The following is a 23,913-nucleotide window of genomic DNA, read 5'->3' on the forward strand; positions in this document are numbered from 1 at the left end:
AAAAAGCCCTCGCACAGAAACAAAGACCCAACACAGCCATAAATAAATAAATAAATAAATAAGTAAATAAACCCAAAGTTTAAAAACAAACAAGCAAAAAAACATGGTCCATACCCAAAAAAAAAAAAAGGAATACAAATCAGAAAAGAAGAAGTAAAACTGTCACTGTTTGCAGATGACATGATACTATACATAGAGAATCCTAAAGATGCTACCAGAAAACTACTAGAGCTAATCAATGAATTAGGTAAAGTAGCAGGATACAAAATTAATGCACAGAAATCTCTTGCATTCCTATACACTAATGATGAAAAATCTGAAAGAGAAATGAAGGAAACACTCCCATTTACCATTGCAACAAACAGAATAAAATACCTAGGAATAAACCTACCAAAGGAGACAAAAGACCTGTATGTAGAAAACCGTAAGACAGTGATGAAAGAAATTAAAGACGATACAAACAGATGGAGAGATATACCATGTTCTTGGATGGGAAGAATCAACATTGTGAAAATGAGTATAGTACCCAAAACAATCTACAGATTCAATGCAATCCCTATCAAACAGCAATGGCATTTTTCACAGAACTAGAACAAAAAAATTTCACAATTTGTATGGAAACACAAAAGACCCCAAATAGCCAAAGTGATCTTGAGAAAGAAAAGTGGAGCTGGAGGAATCAGGCTGAGTTCAGACTATACTACAAAGCTACAGTAATCAAGACAGTATGGTACTGGCACAAAAACAGAAATATAGGATAAAACAGAAACAAAAACAGGATAAAAAGCCCAGAGATAAACCCACGCACATATGGTCACCTTATTTTTGATAAAGAAGGCAAGAATATACAATGGAGAAAAGACAGCCTCTTCAATAAGTGGTGCTGGGAAAACTGGACAGCTACATGTAAAAGAATGAAATTAGAACACTCCCTAACACCATACACAAAAATAAACTCAAAATGGATTAAAGACCTAAATGTAAGGCCAGACATGATAAAACTCTTAGAGGAAAACATAGGCAGAACACTCTATGACATAAATCACAGCAAGATTCTTTTTGACCCACCTCCTTGAGAAATGGAAATACAGACAAAAATAAATTAATGGGACCTAATGAAACTTAAAAGCTTTTGCACAGTAAAGGAAACCATAAACAAGATGAAAAGACAACCTTCAGAATGGGAGAGAATATTTGCAAATGAAGCAACTGACAAAGGATTAATCTCCAAAATATACAAGCAGCTCATGCAGCTCAATATCAAAAAAACAAGTAACCCAATCCAAAAATGGGCAGAAGACCTAAATAGACATTTCTCCAAAGAAGATATACAGATTGCCAACAAACACATTAAAGGATGCTCAACATCACTAATCATTAGAGAAATGCAAATCAAAACTACAGTGAGGTATCACCTCACACCAGTCAAAATGGCCATCACCAAAAAAATCTACAAACAATAAATGCTGGAGAGGGTGTGGAGAAAAGGGAACCCTCTTGCACTGTTGGTGGGAATGTAAATTGATACAGCCACTATGGAGAACAGTATGGAAGTTCCTTAAAAAATTAAAAATAGAACTACCATATGACCCAGCAATCCCACTACTGGGCATATACCCTGAGAAGACCATAATTCAAAAAGAGACATGTACCACAATGTTCATTGCAGCTCTATTTACAATAGCCGGGACATGGCAGCAATCTAAGTGTCCATCGACAGATGAATGGATAAAGAAGATGTGGCACATATATACAATGGAATATTATCCATAAAAAGAAACGAAATTGAGTTATTTGTAGTGAGGTGGATGGACCTAGAGTCTGTCATACAGAGTGAAGTAAGTCAGAAAGAGGAAAACAAATACCGTATGCTAACACATATGTATGGAATAAAAAAAAAAATGGTTCTGACGAACCTAGGGGCAGGACAGGAATAAAGACGCAGATGTAGAGAATGGACTTGAGGACACAGGGAGGGGGAAGGGTAAGCTGGGACAAAGTGAGAGAGTGGCATGGACATATATACACTACCAAATGTAAAATAGGTAGCTAGTGGGAAGCAGCCACATAGCACAGGGAGATCAGCTCGGTGCTTTGTGACCACCTAGAGGGGTGGGATAGGGAGGGTGGAAGGGAGATGCAAGAGGGAGGAGATATGGGGATATATGTATACGTATAGCTGATTCACTTTGTTATACAGCAGAAACTAACACACCATTGTAAAGCAATTACACTCCAATAAAGATGTTAAAAAGAAAAAGACAACATTATACAACATAGAAGCTGGTGATTCAGTGTGAATTTTCTGTCATTTATCAGCATTTTAACTTTGGAATGTGTTTTTCTTTCTCTCCTTTTGTTAATTAAATAAATGGCGAAAAAAAAAAGAACTTGTAATTCCCTTGACTATTTCTCCATGATGAACCCAACAAATATTATGTTTAGTTATTTGGTTTTCTTAGAATAAGACCTTTTCTTTGCAGTTACAGTAGTTGGGAATATCATTGAAAAATATCCTCCTACTCTAAATCTGTTTACTGCCAAAAGGTACAGACTCCTCCAACCCCATTCCATCACTCCAGTCCTTCCACAATCTTTTTGCCCCTTCTTGAGCTTATCACCATTCCTTTAAACTTCCTGCACACATTGAATAGCTTCTGTGCTGTGGTTAAAACCACCTGGCTTCCAAAGTGTAGTAGTTAATCTTTAAAGACAGTGGTATCAGCCAGGTCATTAGGGCCAGTAGAAAAGAATGGATCATTTTCAAACTGTGACTTTAAATAGCCAAGTCACACCTGAGCCTTCCAGTGGCAGCTCCCACACTCCACCTTTCTTGGTGGATTTGGGTTACCTGCCCTTCCATTGACTCACCCTGGTTCTCAGGTGACATTTCAAGAACGATGTCACTTGAGCCACCTTTTATTTTTAGGTCTGGGGTTAGTAAAGAGGAGAAGGAGGCAGATTCAGAGTAGGGGCTATGAAATTGATTTTGGCATCTTCCTATTTTTTTCAGCCTTTCTCAAGAACGCCTGACATCCTCCTTTCCTATTTCTTCTCAGACCATATCTCTTAGGCAAGCAATAAAGATGTAGTACTAATACAGTGGTTAAGCCCATGGGCTCTGGCACCAGACAAGCTGTATTTATTTCCAGTATGTCACTGAAACTGTTCTTTTGAAGGTCATTGACTATCTCCTTATTGAAAACTCTAGTAAATTTATGGTGAAACTTACTTCTTCTTGACTCTATGTAGCATTTGTCACTGATTTGATCTCTCCCTGCTTGATATTCGATTTTCACTTGGCTTTTGGATACCACGTTATCCTGATTCTCCTACCTCCTTGACTGCATCCTCCTGGTTCCTCTAATAGCTATTTCCACTCATTCTGCTATTAAATTTAGGGATCCTTTCTTTTTAAATGCTCTCCTCTGGAGAGCTGCTGCAGTTTTACAGCACTGCCTACGACCTCTATGTTCATGCCTTCAAGGTTTATTATCTTCCCCTGGGCTCCAGTCTTCATAGCTCTGTCAAAAGGATATTTCCATCACATTTAATTCAGCATCTTTTGATTAAATCTGCCATACTGTCCCTCCTGGAATCAGCTTCAGCTCACTCCTCTCTTCTTCTCACCACTTTCTCAGGCTTCAAACTTTAAAGTCATCTTTTGATGTGTGCAAGGGAGAAGAAGTTAGTGACTGAGTTTTATCAATTCTTTCCCTGAAATGTCCTATAATATCTACTTCATCCCCCTCATGTTAGCTGTAGCCCAGACCCTTGTTACCATGTACAGTCATTATCACAATGCCTTTGTCTTTCTCCTACCTGAGTCTCTCTTTTCTCCAATTTTTTTTTCTTGGAAGAATAGTCTCAGCTCAAAACTCACCATAGTTCATTTTCCCTACAAGTCTAAACCCCTTTGCCTTGCTTCAATGCTTACTATAAATTACCCCAACTCTGCTAACAAACAACTTCCCATAACTTCCAGATATGAGCTCCCTCTTTAATCAGCAACCTCTGTGCTTCTCCCAGGCTCACATGCCCTGTTCACATTGTTCCCCTAATTTAGGATGTTCTTTTCCTTACCCACCTAAGTCCTAGCCATCCTTTGAGGCCAGGGCCCATCTTTTCCCGGATCCCTAACTCTGGCATTCAACACTGTCTCCCATCTCAGTACCTACAGCATTTCCAGCCCATTCCTCAGTGAAGCTCTAAATTATACTCAGCATGTATTATTTTTAAGTTATTTATTTTCCCATAACCAGATTGTAACCTCCTCCAGGGCAGAAACTTAAGATAGCGTCCTACCATTACTATGGGCTCACTCTCGTTAACTGAGGACGACTTCTTAGTCTGACTGAAGTCTGGTAATACACTTGAGCTATGGTTAACAAATGTGATTATGTAGTTAACTCATAAAAGTAAAAACGACTTACATTTCAGTAAATGTTTACAATGTCCCAAACACTTCCAGGCACATTGATTAGCTTTTTGTAAGGTAAAAAAATCTTCATTTTTCAGATAAGGAAACTGAAGCTTAGGGACGTGAAATTACTTGCTTAGAAGCTCACAGGGCTGAAAAGTGGGAGCCCTCCACTAAACTGCAATGCTTTCTGGTCTTTTTCTTTTCTTTCTTTCTTTCACGAAGATCTAACTTCACCAGTGTATATGGGGAGGATTAGAGACTATGATTCTATCTACCCCAATTTATTTAGGTTTCAACAGAGCAATGTCTGGAGCACAGTGTGACGTATCTTGTGTTTAGTCTCACTGTTGCTTTCCTGATGAAAAGCACCAGCATCCGTTCAGTTTTGCAACTCAGAGACCAGGGAGTCATCTTCAGCATTGCCCTTTCCTTCACTGTCTCACATGCATTTCATCATTAAGCTCAATGTTACTGCCTCCATTTCTCTTGAACTTCTTCACTTCTCGTCATGTCTGCCACATCTTAGTCTAAGCTACCAGCAATCACTGTCTCTTTAAGGGCCTCCTTACATCTACTCTTATCCTCCCCAATTTGTTCTCCAGTTAGAATAAGCTTTTCTGAATGCAAATCTGATCATGTATCCCCAACCCCAAGCATTTTAGCAGGCTTCCAGCATCCATATAACAAACCCCTAAATCTATTTTTTTTAATTAATTGATTTTTGGCTGTGTTGGGTCTTCATTGCTGCACGCGGGCTTTCTCTCTAGTTGTGGCGAGCGGGATCTACTCTTCGTTGTGGTGCGCGGGCTTCTCATTGCGGTGGCTTCTCTTGTTGAGGAGCATGGGCTCTAGGTGCGCGGGCTTCCTTTGTTTGCGGCTCACGGGCTCTAGAGCGCAGGCTCAGTAGTTGTGGCGCATGGGCTTAGCTGCTCCATGGCATGTGGGATCTTCCTGGGCTCGAAACCATGTCCCCTGCATTGGCAGGTGGATTCTTAACCACTGCACCACTAGGGAAGTCCAACAAACCCCTAAATCTTTAGTACGACCGACTCTCCATGGTCTGACACCATCTTACAGCTCACTCCACTTTCTCTCTTGGTGTCTGATCCATTCTATCAGCATCTCAAATATGCCTGCTTCCTCCTACTATAGGGTGTTATCCTTACCCGGAACACTCTTCCCCTTACTCTTCTCCTAGTCAACTCGTATCCTTCCTTCACATCACACTACAATTATTTTCTCAAGACAGTGTTCCTTGACCTTCTTGACCAAGACAAATCTCTCTATGATGTATAATCTCTCAGCACCATGCAAGTATCCTCCATCACTTATCAGAGTTGAATTTCATATTTACTTCTCTGATTACTAGTGATTTCTGGTTAATACCTCTTTCTCGCACTAGACTAAAAGTTCCTTGAGGTGGGGCTAAGTTCAGCCTCTCACACAGACCTAGGTAGTAATGAAATACTTAAAAAATACTTGTTTAATGAATGGCTTAATGCATAAATAATCACTACTGATGACTACTAGTCATTTCAGTTTGGTTAACGGTTTGATGTCAATTTGTGGACACCCAACCTCGTTGACAGTTACCACCACTGTGCCAACAATCCTGGGAGCCTAGCTCTGTGGTCACATGATAAGTGAGTGGACAAACTACAATTGGCACATTGTCACAGTCACTCTTAATTCCTACTCAGCACATGGCTTTAAGTTGTCAGCATCATGTTTGTTTATAGTGAAGAACTACAAACTAAAATCCTCAATTCTGTCCTGGCAGATGACATAAACACTGAGGTCCCAGTATTCCGCAGATGTTGAGGCACTAAGTTCAACTCAGAATAAGGAAGCACCACATTTAAAAAGCAACTGGATGAAAGAGCAGATATAGTATAGATTAGCTATCTTGAGTTTGAGGCAAAGTGCTCTGAGTCTGGCACCTTGTTCTAATGATCTTTGGCATATGGCAAAGCACAGTTAGAAGGGGGTCTGGCTTGGGTTCCAGCCATGCTCGTTTCTTTCTGAATTACCCAAAGGGCCTTGTTATAAAGCAGTGTTGCCTTTAAGACCACTGTACAACATGAACTTTGAGGGTAATATAATAAACAAGCTGCATATTTTCAATATGATTACAAGATGAAATGCAAGCTCATCAGATTTTTCAAGTATCATTTGAAAGGGTCAAAATTTTTATGGGTATGTGAAAGAGACAAAAGATAAATTAAAAGATGAGGATTAATTATTTTTCTTGAGTAAAAGACTCAAGGGCATAATGACGAGCTGGAGTATATCTTAGAATGTCGTTTGTTTGCAAAATGTTACCAAGTAGCTGGGTAATAATTCACAGAATTCATAATGAATTAAAAGACTACCACCTTAATAGAGTTTTTTTTTTCTATTTTACTTATTAAGATGGCCTTAATAATTCATGCATGGCAATACCTTTAACGAGCAACAAAATCTCACGTATCTCATTTAAACTTGGCAACTCTGCTGACAGTTAATATAGTCTTGCACCCCTGAGCCAGCAATTGTACAGGAGCCCTAGGCTGCTAGTAACTGAACCCATCCCATTTATGATAATCCCAGGAAAAGTTAAGCCCTAGATGAATGGCTGAATTTTACGATCATTCGCTAGGAAGATTTATTCATTCTTCATTTGTGGGGAGGTGAGAGAACAATAATGAGCCCAAACTATAACTCTTGTTCCACAGACTGCATTGCTGGCTTTGCTTCTTTCTTAACGGCAGCAACTGATTACCATTTTCTACTCAGATGGTGAAAAGAGAGAGAGGCATGTAACACTATCCCACTAGGCAAGGTGAGTTCTCTGCTTTACTCAAGCAGGAGCGCAAATACACAGATAGTTTAGACTTAACTTCTCTACCAGCATCTACCAGGCAGTTTTATTAAGCCACTGTCATTTCTTAAAGACACAATGAAGGAGCATTTACAATTGTTTTTCACATAAAAGAACGTTCCAGGTGATAATTCTCAAGATACTGTTCAAAATAAAATTTCAAAAGCAGACAGTAATTTTAATACACATTTATGTGCTACATCCATTTATATGATACCACTCACTGCTATATTTACAGTAGTCTGACTGACAGAAAATAGACTCCATTTAAATCCATTAAGACTTGTTCTTGGCATAGTGACTTAAGTTGGAGAAGTTCACTGAGCTGGCCACTGTTTCCTTTCATATGCCATTTAAAAAAATATTAGAGTTAAAAGTCAGTAAAGGCTTGGATTTAGGGAAAACACAGAACAATGTCACCACAAAAACTGGTTTCTTTTTTATGTATGAAGGTCACTTTAATAATTCACGCATGGCAATATCATCAACAAGTAACAAAATCTCATGTAACTCATTTAAACTTACTGTGCTGAAATTGGACATGCCAAATTATATCACATTCGGGTTCACTACATGCAGAAACATCCATACCTGGTGTAAGGTGGGAGAGGCAGAGTAATTCTGGTCCATTTGTTGAAAGTATCTGACACCAGGATCCGCTGTAGGTGATAGCGATTGCATTCAACATTGGTAGGCAGACAGTCCCTTACCAATGGGTGCCATGACAATCCAAGGTCTACTGAGTATTCCAACTCAATAGCTGAAACAGGAAGCATTATTCTGGTTAGAAATACATATCTGCAGATCCAGGAACCATAATTACTTATGTTTTCATATGTTTTAATTTCAATCAAATATCATTTGATTTTCCCCAAATGTATTTCCTGGTTTTATTTTTTCCTCTGTATATTACTAGTGATTATTTTTAACTTTCCAAATTAAAATAATTTTTCTGTTAAGGGGATATGATCAAGTGAAAAAGTAACTTTTCCTGAATCACTTCTTTTTTTTTTTTTTTAATTTATTTATTTATTTATTTATTTTTGGCTGTGTTGGGTCTTCGTTTCTGTGCGAGGGCTTTCTCTAGTTGCGGCAAGCGGGGGCCACTCTTCATTGCGGTGTGCGGGCCTCTCACTATCGCGGCTTCTCTTGTTGGGAGCACAGGCTCCAGACGCGCAGGCTCAGTAGTTGTGGCTCACGGGCCTAGTTGCTCCGTGGCATGTGGGATCTTCCCAGACCAGGGCTCGAACCCGTGTCCCCTGCACTGGCAGGCAGATTCTCAACCACTGAGCCACCAGGGAAGCCCTGAATCACTTCTTATACTGTGAAAATTTCAGAACAATTCTAACAAATCTATTGCTTCACATGCAGTTAAAGCAATAATAATAATAGTTATAATTTATATATATTTATTATTTAATCTAATAGTTATAGGATATATATTATATAAATACATTATATAAATTAGATATAATTTATGTATTATAATAACTATATTTTGTCTATTTAAAGGTTAACATACAAATATAGAATGTAGTAACCATATGTTATAATGACTACTTTTTAAACAGTTAAAAATATTGAGCAGCCTTCTCAAAATTTAAGCATTCTATAGGGATCCTGACCAACTTATGCCAAACTTTCTCTGGTATAGGTGAAACTCCTAAGAAACTGACAAATCTCTTTTGCTTATATATCCTGCTTTGCTGTGTTATGGAATATACTGGGAAATCAGAGAAGCCTAAAGAGGGAGCTGAAGGCCATGCAGTTCGTGCCAAAGCAGGCAGTCAGGCTGTGGGTCTGAAGAGATTCCTTTCTTTCCTTTCTCTTCTTCCAAAACATTCAACCTATACGCTATGTTTGATATTTCTCTCTCTGGTCCCTTCTTAAGACTTTATAAACTACTTCAGCCCATACCTCCCTACTGAAACTGCCTAAGACCACGATTCTCAGTCTTGGCTGCACACTGAAATCGCATGGGTAGCTTTAGAAACTACTGATGCCAAAGCCCCACCTGCAGAGATTGGGATTTCACTCCCGTGGGGCAGGCCAAGGTGTTGGGAGCTTTTAAGTTCCCCAGGGGATTCTCCCATGCAGCCAGCGTGGGACCACTCACTGGTCCTGGTGGCCTAAGGTTCCTGGTGGCCTTTTCTAGTTAAATAAAATGGCCTGTCTCAGTCTTCATTGTTCTTGCCCTCCCTACAGCCTTGGACATTATTGATGACTCCCTGGTTCTTGAAACTTTCCTTTCTTTTGGAGGACATTATTCTGAATCTCCTGTCTTATTTCCCTCTGACTTCTGTGCTAACTAGCCCAGCTATGGGCATCTTTCCAGACCCCATTTCTGGCCTTCTATTCTACACCTATCTTCCTTGGGCTTCAACTGCTATCTCTGTGCCCAAATCTCCCAATTTTATGTCTCAAAATTGATTTTATTCATTCAGCAAATGTTTATTCAGCCTGGCATTGTCCTGGATGCTGGCATACCATGATGCACAGTATAGACAAAGTTCCTGCTTTCTACACTGCAAGCCCTCTGCACTAAAGGATACCACCACTTAAAACTGTTTTCACCACACTAGAGAAAGACTCATCATTTTCCCTCATAAATAAACATCTCTTCTTAACTACCAAATGCTATCAGTGACAATGTTTTTGCACTAGTTTTCTGGGCTCAAAATTTAGAAATTATTTTAGAAATTTTACTCCTTTCTTCTTTACCCTCTATGTTCAACATCTCACCTGGTTTTGAAGTTTGCTGCTTCTTTCCTTTTGGTTTGCAGTGTCTCATACTAGTTTTATCCATTCCCTTTCTCTTCATGCCACGTAATTCAGGTTTTCATCACTTCCTACAGATTCAAACACTGACACTTTTTTGTTGGGATTCTTCTCTACCCACCTTCATTGGCTCCTGGGCTGATCTCCCTAAAACCCACCATGCCACTCCCCTGCACTTGTGCCCTCTTATTCATGACCTTGTCAAGCACAAATTCCTGTGCCTGCCTTTTAATGCCCTTCTTAATCTGCTGCCAACTCTTCTTGGCCACTTTCCTCTTTCATTTTTTATTCAGTTTCATCTTTCTCAAGAGGTTTACCCAGCCTACAGAAGAAAGTACATGTGACTGGGCTTATGAAGGCAGAGTTTCAGTCTTGGTTCTGCTGCATGCTGACCGTGTCATAACTCACCTCCCTGGTCTCTAGCTGACTTCCTATGCTAATGAGGGAGTGGGTGTCTAGGACCCTAAAGTCCCTATCTATTTTCAAAATTAGCACTCTACTCTCCTCCATTAGATGCAAATATTGTCTGTTCAGGCTGGTCTGCTCATGGTTTACCCATGGACCAGGAGAATCCCCGCTTTATGCTGCCAGCCCAGCCTGGGGTGTCCTCTCTTCCCCATTCACCCTTCAAATTCACTCCAACCATCAACACCCACTTGAGACTTAGCTTCTTTGTGAAATCTTCCCAAACTTCTTGGACTGGCCATCCACTGGTTATCTCTTCCTCGGCCGAACTCTCATTACATTTTGCATTAGTACCACTCCATACAGCACTGGATTTAGTCATTTATTGGACTCATTTTCTGAAGTATCCCCTCAACTAGACTGTACCTAGTGAAGACAGGCTGTGTACCTTATACTTTTCCAAGCTCCACCTTTACTGACTAGTTTAGTGTTGACTGATTGAGTCTGAAATAGAAAGAGTTCTTCTGGGCTTCCTTCTTAGATCTGTCCATTACATTCAGACTAAAGGAAATATGAAAAATCTGGATTTTTCAGGACCTTGGAAGTAACCAAGTTCTCCAGATTTTGGCCCCCAAGAACCTAAAACATTGTAGTGTGAACATTCTAGTTTGGATCTCTTGGAGGAATAGTGATACAGGGTGGTGAAAGACCAGAAGGTCCCCAGAATCCTGACAGATCTGCAAATTCCAGTGAAGGGTCCAAGTATGCAAAGATGTCAGTTTTTATAGCTCCTAAGATAGGCTTGTGTGTGTGTGTGTGTGCGCATGTGTCTGTGTGCACGCGTGTGTAAGGTATGCATAACCTAGGAGATGCAAACTGGTCACAATCACAGTGGTTTAGAATATGCTATGACCCACAGTGGCAGAAAGTATCAGACAAAATAGGAACAACAAAATTTCATGATTCCTGGGAGATGGAAAGGAGACAATAACTGGACTAATCTAAAGCCCTATGAATTAAAACCCATGTAAATACAAATGTATGTGTAAATCCTATTGCTTATTCTGACATTCTCTATATGACGAGAACCCTTTATTCTGTAAATATGATACTTAAAAAATCTGGATTTATAAAAAGAGATAAATTGGGGGCTATTGTTTATTAAAAAAAGAAGTCTTCATGGACATATGCTTAAAAATAGGCTCACAGGCTTTAAAAAATAAACGTCTAAAACTCAATTTACACACAGCATTTTCAAGAATGCAGTTATGTTTTGACTGAAAGCACACTTGTGTTTTACTTACAGACTTCTTGGAGGTGTAGTATAGTCCTTTGACAGAGGCAGCCTTGGATGCCCATTTACACTTCTCTGTCCCTCTACCTGGAAAGGGAATACTCACCATAACAAGAGTCTGTGACCGAGCAGGAGGCGGCGAAATCTATCTGTAGGAATGAATCCTCGCTCACAGCAATGTCTGTGGTGACCACATAACGGGTGCTGGCCTTTTCGATGAAGACTAGGGCATCACCAGTAGAGCCACACACAGGCATCTTGGTGCCTCCAGGGTGAAGCAGCCATTTCCTACTGTCCAGAGTTGTGAAATCATCCTCCAAGACTGTATTACCAGAAATATTTCCTCCAATAAGAATCTGAAATATATTTTTTAAAAAACAACTTTTCAATTTGGTTTCGAGATAGGAGAAAGTTCATTTCTTTTTGTTTGTTTGTTTTTATCTGTCAGATCGCTCAGAACTGGCATTATACAGCAAGCATAATGTTAGAGGGCCTTTCAGAATGCTCCTGTTTATGTGGTCTGCTTGCCCATCTGGCAAAAAGCTACAGAAACAAATCGAAAGACTGACAAAACCATTCACAGCCTTCATGGGCCAAATTGTGCCTTTGGAAACTACGCGTACCCAAGCTGGGAACGCAAAGTTTGGCTTACATTATTTTCCATGTAAAATTTCTATTTAAGGACAGTTGTACCCTAAGCCATTTCAGTTCCAATTCTTTGCATGGATTCTACCGTTTGTTAACAGGTTCTTTGAGATCTATTTGATATGCATATTATTATGTATGAAGATCCTTTAGAACTGTCCATAAGGATGTTAGGGAGATTTATTTATTTTTTCTTTAAAGGCTAGGAAAGAGGATTGGGCAACTACTGCATGTGGCACCAATGCTAATTTGCACATTTTCCTTTTCGGAGAATTATAGCCTCGTATCACGCTTGATAAGGTCCCTCTATCCATATGGCAGAATCCTCTATGAGCAGAACCTGGGCCTTCTGTTGCATCGTTTGTTTTTACAGGTTCAGGCAGTTGAAGGAATAGAGAATGAAAGGAACCTAAATGCCACATCTAATCTAGCCATGTGCCCTTGGGTAAGTCACCCGACTGTGGGTACTGGGCTTCCTCTACTGAGTGAGGGGTTGGACTAACTGCTTTCTAAAGCCATATTTAGCTCAAGTGACAACATTGTAACAGTTAATCCTGAAGGGACTGACCTGGTCGATTACCCAGGGACTGTAGAAGTGCCCATTTTCAGATGGTTGCCACCAGCGGAGACGTGTAGAAGCAGAACGGGCTTTCAAAGGTATCTCCAGGGCTATGTACCTGCCCACGTTGCTGGAGTTGCTGAAAAGGAACTCTTGAAGGAGACTCCACGAGAGGCCACCATTGAGAGAATATTGCAGAAGCACAGGTTGGCTCCTGGGGTCTGGAACACCTTTACCACATCCCAGTCTCATGAAGAACTGCACAAATCTGATACGAGTAAAATCTACTGTAGAATTTTACTTGAGTGAAAATTCACACCATTGACAAAAGACAAGTGCACAGGATAATAGGGGGAAGGTATACCTTTAATGAATATCATGATTTAACGAATGTCCGAAGCAATTGTCTCCAAGTCTGACTTCCCATTTTAATGTGAAAGGGAGTTAATAAAACGTGAAGTCTGAAAAAGGCCATTCTGTACCCATATTTATATTTGGCACCCCTCCAGAGGGGAGAGTCTGAGGGAAGTGAGCATTCACTGCACCCTCTGGCTATTCTGTAAGAAGATGGGAGGGGTCCAAAGGCTGTCCAGGTTTGGGAGTGTGTATTGCTATCTATTCAAGATAAATTTGTATCCTTGCCCTTAGTATCTGAAACTGGAAGAATGTAATCAATGTAGTTTATGCCGTTTATTGGCAAAATCATCCATTCCCTGGTTTTACCAGTAGTTTTCCAGATCTCATATTGTTGGTTTTGTGAGACACATTTAAATTCACCAGTTGTAGCACCTCTTTGTGAAAGGCCAGGCATCTTTTGGAAGAGGTGTGTCAAACCTGAGCCTCTTTTCTGTCTTTTGTGCCAGGGGCAGGAGAGCATTAGTGTGGGGTGGTGGTGATGGTGGGCTGTGCCAGCTTTTGACTGTTGCTGGGTCTGGGATGGATGATACTGGCCATCAAGAACTGTGGCAGTCAGCCAGTGGCAATCTTCCCAGCTGGCAGGGAGGTGGACAGAGTGGCAGCAACCAGCTGGGGTGCCAATGAAAACCAGCTCACATGTTATCTTTGGCAGGCGAGCTGCTGGTGCCTGGTCTGGCCGCTGTGCTAGCTGGTGATGCAGAATAAATTTCATATGCAACCCAACACACATACCCAATTATGGACGCATGTCAAACATATGAAATATATTGGGGCTTACAATAAAAGTTAACAGTGCCATATATAAAATCATGCACTCTTCATGGGTTCCTCCCCTCCCCCATCTCCACTAACTGGGCATTCATTTACCTCATAACCCTGAGAAAATTGGGATTTTATATGGAGGTCAATATATGCAAATCTTATACAGCATGCTACTAAGATGAGATAAATAATGGAGCTTTTAACATTGGATTAATGACAAAAATACATGGTTAGTGCCTTGTGAAGTTTATATCTATAAAAACAATAATCATTTACAGAGAAACACTTTTAGCACATTGTCTACTTGTATTGGGAAAATGTTTATATTAATTTATAGATAAACCATGTTAGAATTATTTGGAAAAATCTCATATTTCTAAATTAGAGAACTCAGCTGCCAGTGATAAATCTTAAATAAAGAGAAACAAATTAAACTACATGCATTAAAATAGGATGGAGATAAATAAAATCTTGCTTTCTATAACCTTAAAATTATTATCTCATAGATAGAGTTGTATTTTCTATGAAGCATGATCAAATTTATAATTCAATAAATGAAAGATTTAGGAGGAAGAAGAGGATAAATATGTTACAGTGTATGTTAAGATACTCTGAAATGTTTCAAAAGATGAAACATGATTTCTTTGTTCACTTGCAAAAATAGGTCAGGGTTCCATTTTATACATGTTAAACTGTATTTTCTATTTTACTGGCTAAGTTTTTGGCTCATCAAATGATCAAGGGATACACATCTTGACAGGACATAATCCTCTGAGCCAGTTTAAAATGTTTGTTTCTGAGTGACTGTGCTCAATTTAGAAAATGAGTGCTTTGAATGTATGAGCAAATCATTGGAAAGAAATGCTTATAAACAATAAGGCTACACTTTAGATGTTCTTATATTGCTAATGGATATAAAATTAACTGTGAATAATTTGTGGATGTATTATATTTCAATTAAGCTTTCCCCTAAGAATGGTAAATAACTTCTACATAGTCCAAGTGCTAATGAAAAGTATTCTGTAGAAGGTGGATAAAGAAGATGCAACATTACTTTCTTGAAGTTAAAGTGAGTTAAACGTTGTCACTCCCTGGTCATCCACCATGTAGAAGACCAGGTATTAACCTCTGTCCGTTCAGCTGCGTTTCATTTCTGATCCAGTTATTGTACAAATCTCAGTTTTAGAATGGAAATTATATAAATCGTGTCTTAATGGAGTCTCTGACAAGAGAGAAGCTCAGCATTTACAATGGAAGGCCTTATCCTTGAGATCTCTGCTTCTTTCTGTTTTGATTATGTTCTGCTACTTTACATTACAAGGTGGCTCTTCAACAGCATTTAAAAATGATTACCTAGCATGTGATAAATCCAGATCTCGTGTCATCAACATGCGTAAGCCATCTTCATTGAAAAAGAGGTTGTTTCCACTGGAAAGGATTCCACACTTCCGAGATGGCTTTCCACCACTCATTAATAAGAATCTATCAGATTCTAGCTGACCTGAAAAAAGTGGAAAATGTGGTTTACCTATGACCCCAAATACAGTCATATTATTTTTTTAAAGGAATATAGTAAGTGCTTTGTGAAGTTTTAAAATATGAAGTCATGAATACTGAAGTCATATATTTGGGGGATAAGAAGTCTCTTCAACATTTTAGCTTGTTTGAAACCTGTTTAACATTGGCTGTATGATTTAAGGGTTCACATGACAGAGGGAGGAGGCCTTTTCCTGAGTATCTATGGTCCACCCAAATTGTTCCCTCTTTCTGCTCCTCTGCACTGCAAAAAAAGACACTGGCTAGTCAGAGTGGTTCAGCCCAAAATTAAAAAAGGGTAATAAGACCTTTCCACTGGCCTCTTCACTGTGTCCTTGTTACTGAGAGGACAGTATCAGGCCAGTGTTATATAATATTTAAAAAAACACAATTTTAATGGGAGAAATTTCAGTGTAATTTAATATTTCCTATTAAATAATGTCTTTCAAAACCAGCTTGCCAATCTCTTTAGATATTCACCTTAGATCTAATTTACTTTTTTGATTGTGGTAAAATGCATATAACATAAATTTTGCCATTTTTACTATTTTAAAGTTAATGGTTCAATGGCTTTCAGTACATTCACAATGTTGTAAAACCATGTTGTGTTGTGCTAACTAGCTCCAGAATTTTTTCATCACCATAAAGAAAACCTTGTACCCATTAAGCAGTTACTGCCCATTTCCCCCTCACCCAGCCCCTGGCAACCACTAATCTGTTTTCTGTCTCTATGGATTTGCCTATTTTGAGTGTTTCATAAAAATGGAATCATGACATGTGGCCTTTTGTGTCTGACTTCTTTCACTTAGTATAATGTTTTCAAGGTTCATCTATATTATAGTATGTATCAGCATTTCATTCCTTTTTATGGTTGAATAATATTCCATAGTATTGATATAACTAAACCTAATTCTAAAATGTACCTTAAAACCATAGATATATTATAAAAAATTTACAGACAACTTGGGAAAAAGAAAAAATCTTTTAATCCCACTATCCTAACAGAGATAGCTATTAAATTTATTTAAGACTTTCTCTTGTGAGAATGTTTTTCCACTATTATCAGAAAGCATATCCAATAGATATACAATTAACTGTGAATAATTTCAATCATTAGAGCACATACATTTTTCTACTTTGTCACATATCTTCATACATAATGACATTAGATTCTAGGTATAACTGAGGTGCATAAAGAGACAAAAGGCTGCATAATGAGTTGGTGATAAAGCAATGACAAGAATTTATATTTCTGCAAACTTGCTCCTTCTACCCAAGATTAACCCTCTATAGACATTTTCCAAAATTATCATTGATCAGAAATTACATGTGATAGAAAAAAATGGCTAAAATAGCCTTAGTTCTTCTCAATTACAGTCTTGTTCACTCTCACTGACCATTGTTTCAAGAATGGAACCCTATGAAATTCAGAACTAAATGAAGGCTTGGGTGGTCCCAAACGTAATGATAAATAATGAAATATCAGAGTGGAACTTAATGATTACTTCTACATTACAAATTATGCTTAATGTATAAGTTCTTTCACAAAGCCACATAGATTTTATATGAAGAAATTACCTTCAAAATCATCCTTGAGAAAATCAGGATTTTTGGTGCTTATTTTACAGGTTGGACCTGAGTAGCCAGGATCGCATATACACTTGGTTCCATTGATACAACTCCCGTGTCCGTTACACATCTCTTCACATTGGGGACCGATATAAACATTATCAATGGCCCATGTCACTGGCTGAGAGCCAGCAGGATAAAATCCTTGGTACCATCTGAAACGCACAGATCTGGAAAAGAGATACAAGCCCTTCAAAATCTAATCAACACATTAATCTAAGTAAGCACATCTGATCAATGAGCAGTGGGCAGTTACTACCTCTGCACCACACTCAAGAAGTACAAAACATGATTCAACATCTCAGGACCATAAACTCCATTCCTCAAGCTCCAGGATTTTGCCAATAAAGTTCCTGCTTTCTATAAGCCCTTCCCAATTCTATCACTATGTCAAAATTCCACTTGAGCTTCCACCTTTTTCAATATTGACTTTTCTTGGTGAGGATTTTTCCATTAAATACTGTCTATGTTCTACATAACTAATCTTTTTTTAAATGGAGGTAAAATTCACAAAGTATAAAAGTAATAATTAACCATTTAAAGTGTACAATTTGGTGGTGTTTAGTACCTCCACAGTGTTAGCCAGCTATCACCTCTATCAAGTTCCAGGACACTTTCATCACCCCAAAGGAAACCCCGTGCCCATTCTCCCCTACACCCAGCCCCTGGCAACCACTAATCTGCTTCTTGTCTCTGTGGATTTACCTATTCTGGATATTCCATATAAATGGAATCACATGCTATATGAGCTTTAATGTCTGGCTTTAGTCACTTATCATAATGTTTTCAGGGTTCATCCATGTTGTAGCAAGTATCAGAATTTCATCCTTTTTTTTTTTTAAAATTAATTTATTTATTTTTGGCTGTGTTGGGTCTTCGTTTCTGTGTGAGGGCTTTCTCTAGTTGTGGCAAGCGGGGGCCACTCTTCATCGCGGTGCGTGGGCCTCTCACCGTCGCGGCCTCTCCTGTTGCGGAGCACAAGCTCCAGACGCACAGGCTCAGTAGTTGTGGCCTACGGGCCCAGTTTCTCTGCGGCATGTGTGATCCTCCCAGACCAGGGCTCGAACCCGTGTCCCCTGCACTGGCAGGCAGACTCTTAACCACTGCGCCACCAGGGAAGCCCTCATCCTTTTTTTATGACTGAATAATATTCAATTGTATGGCTATATCAACTTTATTTACCCATTCATCAATTGATGGACATTTGTTTTCTTTCCACCTTTTGGCTATTGTGAATAGTGCTTCTGTGAATATTCGTGTACAAGTATTTGTTTGAATACCTCTTTTCAATATTTTTTTTGTAGAATCACAGTGGATTTGCTGGGTCATGTGGTAAATAACTCATCCTTTAATTTCTCTCTCTTCCATAATTTTGATGGAATTTCCATTATTATAGTTATCACAGCTGGAGGTATTTAAAAGCACACTTATTTGCCTCATTGGCTATGAGCTCCTAGAGGCCAATGTTCATACCTCTTTCTTTTTTGCACCCTTTCACGGTGCCCAGTACAGTGTTTCACACATAGCAGATGCTCAGTTAATGTTTCTTGAATGTCATTTGTTATGGAAAGCCTTAAAAGACAAACTAGGGTGTTTTGGATTTTATCCTATTGGCAACAGAAAGTCCCAAAAGATTATTTTAAAGAGAGGAGTGACAAAGTCAGATTTATTTTTAGTTAAATGTCTCATTTCTTAATTTCTTTTTAAATGAAACACAATTTTCCTTTTTACGTGTAAGATGATTGCCCTATCATGTTGCTGACGATAAGTTAGCTCCTTAGAAATAATCTACATATTTAGGTAGCAGGTCAGAAATAGTTGAGTATATTTTATTATGTACAAAACTCAGTTCAAAGAAGATAGACTTTATTTCAGAGGAGCTAGATATAGAGATGGCATGTGCACTCATATTTGTACCCTGTGAATCTGTCCAATTTTCAATTATATAGAAACCAAATTCAGAATAGTTCTTTTTATTTGAGAAACAGAAATTAGAAGTCAGTATTAGAAGCATTTACTAGACTTCTAAAGTTTAGCAGATAGTAAAGCAGATGGAGTCAAGTTCCCACATACAATTTTAACCCTAATTTCATTGTTTATATCAAGACTCCAACTATATTAAGCTGCCCCCAAAATGCCAGTTCATAATTAACTTTTATTTTCTAATACTTGTCAGAGTTTAGTCTTGGCAAGAAGCACTTCCTACCTTTTGAACTTTCAGACTGCTGAGTTGAGGGAAACGGCTGGAGTTTTCCTTTGAACAAAGCCTACATGGAATTTGTTTGAACTTCTTATTTATTCAAATGTTCTGAATACAAATGAACCACCTTGGTTGGATATTTATTATTGTTCACCTGTCTTGACACAGAAACTGCAAGCACTATGATAAATGGACTGAAGGGTCTGGTTTCACTGTGGTTCCCAGTCTGCTGAAATCTTATTTTGAAAATTTCTCACTGCCACCCTCCCTGGTGAATGTCAGCGTCTGTTCTCCCAAGCCAGTGGTATTGAAAAGAATCTGTTTTTTTAATGTAAACTTAAAATTTCAAGCACACAGCAGTGCTTTCATTAAATAGGGGTTTTGGTTGACTCATGAAACTGCATAAAGCAAAAGCAATTAGGAAGTTTTAAAGACAAAAAGACTCTAAATGAAAAAGACACAAGGGTGATGTGAATAAAATTCGATGGAAGCTCAATACTTATGCTTTAAATGTGAATTGACTATATGTAAAGGCAAGAAACAGCCATTTCTGCACCTGAAACATTTAGTATAGTTTTTTGGTACCTAGTGTCCTGTGAGTGCACAGAAAAAGGCAATTTAAACATGGGTAATATATTTCTTTTAGCATATAGCACTTGTGCCATTATTATGTACCACGCTGAATACAGACCAAGGAATGGTTCACTGAGTTGGAGAAAATTTAACTTTTGCCTTCCAGCAGTTCATGCCTGTGTGGGTCTTAAGAAGAGTGCTAATTGTTTTCCTGAAACAAGGACTAGACAACATTTCTAAGGCAAATTCTTCTCTTTGTAGAAACAGTTGAAGGCAGTTTGAAAGGTAGGTTTATACCACTGTGAGAGTGGGCATGCCTCCTTAACAGATTTACTTTCCTTTCATAGAAATGAAAATCACATGGAATGTAAATAACATGATGGTTTAAGTTCTGTACCTTTATAATTAGAGGAGGTATATTTTAAACTGACTCCCAATATACCAGTCGGTGAAAATACAGATGTCTGCATTTCTCTCGTTCAAATTACATCTCCATGCCTTATGTGTAAGCACAGCCTGGTGGACAAAGCCAACTGGTAATGATACAGGCTCCATGATCCTGGAGCACTGTCCTGGGGTGGGTAGCTTCATTTAGTACCTCTGGTTGGCAGTGACTGTATATCATACACCTTTAAATCAGATTATTTTCACGTGGGAACTTGCGGAAGCAAGTCTCAGTTGTTAAGACAATCTAAAATCATGGCCTTCACCCTATCTTTAGGGTTGTTTTCTATTTAATCTAATTCTTAGCTGAGCAACTGGAAGAAATTAGTGGTCCACTGAAAAGGAAACCTGGAGCTTTTCACAGTACCATAATGATCATGGATATTGGTCATAGGAGCCGAAGTGATTGTTTATCCAGCCATTTTCCCCTGCCTTCACTGCCCATAAGCACAGATTTTTGGCATTTATGTTTCTGTTGCAACACGGCCTTCGAGCTGTAGCTGATTTGCTCAGATTTTCTTTTCTAGAAATGTAGAATTAAGAGTTCCAGAAAATGAGAGCTGGAGTTTGCTGACTGACGTAATACAGCATGATAAAAAGGAGGATCACAAACTTTTGCTGATGTCCCCAAACTTCCGGAGTGGAGTCCATGCTCTTCCCCAGTATTTTTCTAATAAGTTCTTCCACTTTTTCGGTAAGCCTCTTTCTATTTCTCACAACATATGATCTTAAATAACACAACTAATTTTGGATAAAGAGTTTTTCCTGAGCTATTTCCCCCCGCCCAATTCTTCCATAGACAAGTTCACACCCCACTCCCGAACACCCCAATAGCAGCTTTCCAGCTGTGCTGGCTGAGTCATCAGCTCTATTTATCCCTGTGGTCTTCAGAGATTCTCCTTGCCTCCTCAGCTATCACTTCTAACGAATCTTGAGGATGTTTTACTTAGTAATGCTTGTTTTTAAAAAACAATTAGATTTTTTAATAGAATAATTAGAATGATACCTGGTGTAATAGTAAGAATTAATAAATGACTTACTTGATAACACAAAATATTAGAGTCTTTAGCAATCAAATTATAAAAATTTTGCTAATGATATGATGAGGAGTGAATGGATTTATGTTCAAAGAGAATGAAGACTTTTGAAGATACACTTTCACCCTTTTGGAAAAGTACTAGGTATTAGGAGTTTTGCTTGAAGACTCAAGACTTCTAATTATGCTGAGTTTCACATCAGGAATGTAAATCTATCTCCATCTTGAAAGTATGATACTAGTACTTCCTTCTTTTTTTGGCATACCCTTAAGTTGTTTATTCTGAGAGAAAAGACAAATTCTGAGGCAGACTGCTTTACTGACTTCCTCTCTTTGTTCACTTATACTATTAGTTTTATTTTTTGAACTATACTTTTCATTTCTATTGGAATTGAAGTCCTTTATCTCCAAATAGCTTTTCAACAGAAGAGTCAAATATATGTAACAAGAATGCTGAGAAAGGTTGAAAAAGTAGAAATGCCTGGGGAAAGAGCACTAACAAATTTTTTTTTATGAGACACCTGGAATATTCTGCAGGCTTCGATCCTCCATACGTGCCCTCTCCTTGCACGAAAGACATAGGCAGATGTTCGAAAGTAAAAATTCTAACTGCATTTATATTGTGAGGTAGGGGGCAGAAGGGAGACGGATTATAACACTAGGGGAAAACCATATTTCTGTTGCTTCCTAATTGATCTAATAAAGACCCATGGGGATATGAACCCCAGGACGGGGTGCTGCCCAGGGTGTGCTCCTTTAAATCTATCTTCAAACTATGAATTAGTAGTATGTCAGTGCAGTGTCCTATGTTTTAAACATCCACTGATCTACTTTCAGTGGAGAACTGAGGAAGAAATGTAAGGTGCAAATTTCCCTGATAAAGTGGCAAGGCAACCACGACATCACGGAGAAAACCGTGAAATGAGAAGAACATGGTGCGAAGCAGCAGGTCCTTACCCGCAAAGGTGCAGCTTCCCAAAGTGCACGACCTCCCTCCTCCAGCCCTGGGTGGTCCCCGCGTAGTAGGTGCTGCTGGGGTGGTGCTCCGTGGAGCACAAGGAGCTCACGTGGCCGCTGCTGTGGTAGCAGAGGGGGAGCAGCAGGTGCCAGGTCGCCCCGAAGTCCCTGGAGAACTCCAGTCTGACCGGATCGGCAGAGGAGCTATCAGTGGAGCATCCGACATTGATCTTGGTGAAGAAGAAAAAATGATACAAATCACCTCAGAGCAACAAGCCTTGAAATGATTCACCACGTCATTATCTTCTCCAGAGTCCATTTTCCTGGGAACTGTCTTGCTGAAATACTTAACACCATGAAATTCTGTTTTGCCTGAGTAATACTGCACATTACTTTTAAATAATACTTTTTCATAAAGAACCTCAAAGGGCCTCATGAAAAATTTACTTTCCCTCATTTGATAAAAAGCTAGGAAGTGAATAAGGCAGAGGTTGGCATGGAATTCCAAATTTTACCTTTAGCCCACTTTCACTGCCAAGCCAAAGCAAATCGTAATGAAAAGACTGCTTCCCTAATTCTAACCGTTAGCTTTTTCTCAGACTGCTGGATGGAAAGAAGACCTTCTACTTTCCTTCTTGGGATACCTTCAAATAATCCCCAAAGTTCTGCACATGGAGAATCTTCAGTATGTTTTCAGTCTTAAAACAGAACAAAATACAATTATTGTCACTATTTCCCTGGCATAGGGAGAATATTCTCAGAAAGACCTTTTTAACCATTAGGGAAATAACCACTCCATTCCTTTTTCATACTTTCAAGTGAATTAAACTAAAACTTAAATAAAGCATGTGATTCTTTCTATTAAAAAATTTTCCCACTTCCAATTGGGGTTAACATTTTCTTGCTGTCAGAGCCACCAGATATACTTAAATAATATTTGTTGTTGTTGCTGAACTTACTCCTCTTACCTTCTGAAGAGTAAACTATTGACATTTGATAAACTTTTCAGCTACAGGCATTTGTCTCTACCTAGATTCTTCTGATAACAGAACTCTTGAAAGGGCCACAGGGATTACTTTTTATTAACATTTAAAGCATAAATGTTAGAAAATATAACAGAAGGTTATATAAGTAACTTAAAATAAAATCAGAAAATATAACAGAAAGCTTAAAAGAGATAGAGAATCATTTCTCCACTAAGGCATCATTTGGTCTCTGACTTTAAGATGAAAGAAACAACTCTAATTTAGAGGATGCAGACAGTTAATCTAGAGCAAATATTCAAAATTTTTGTTGATGAAATTAGGCACTGTCCAATGGTTGGTATAGATTTCAGCTATGAAACAAGTATCTTCGAAAGTTAATGGGGCCCTCCTGGAAGGCCTCAGGGCACAG

At 38.7% G+C, this 23,913-nt stretch overlaps 1 protein-coding gene across 1 annotated transcript in view; it reads right to left on the reverse strand.

Moving 5' to 3' along the window:
• The window catches only part of RELN (reelin), a 374,678-nt gene that overhangs the window by 51,993 nt on the left and 298,772 nt on the right, over nt 1–23,913 (reverse strand). The window contains exons 39-44 of the mRNA XM_059934127.1: nt 22,519–22,748; nt 17,258–17,478; nt 15,497–15,644; nt 12,974–13,232; nt 11,867–12,116; nt 7,875–8,043 (exon numbers count right to left, since the gene is read on the reverse strand). Coding sequence (XP_059790110.1) covers nt 7,875–8,043; nt 11,867–12,116; nt 12,974–13,232; nt 15,497–15,644; nt 17,258–17,478; nt 22,519–22,748 — 1,277 coding nt within the window. The remainder of the gene's footprint in view (nt 1–7,874; nt 8,044–11,866; nt 12,117–12,973; nt 13,233–15,496; nt 15,645–17,257; nt 17,479–22,518; nt 22,749–23,913) is intronic.

Source organism: Balaenoptera ricei, chromosome 9 (genome assembly GCF_028023285.1).
Source record: "Balaenoptera ricei isolate mBalRic1 chromosome 9, mBalRic1.hap2, whole genome shotgun sequence".
Lineage (NCBI taxonomy): Eukaryota > Metazoa > Chordata > Mammalia > Artiodactyla > Balaenopteridae > Balaenoptera > Balaenoptera ricei.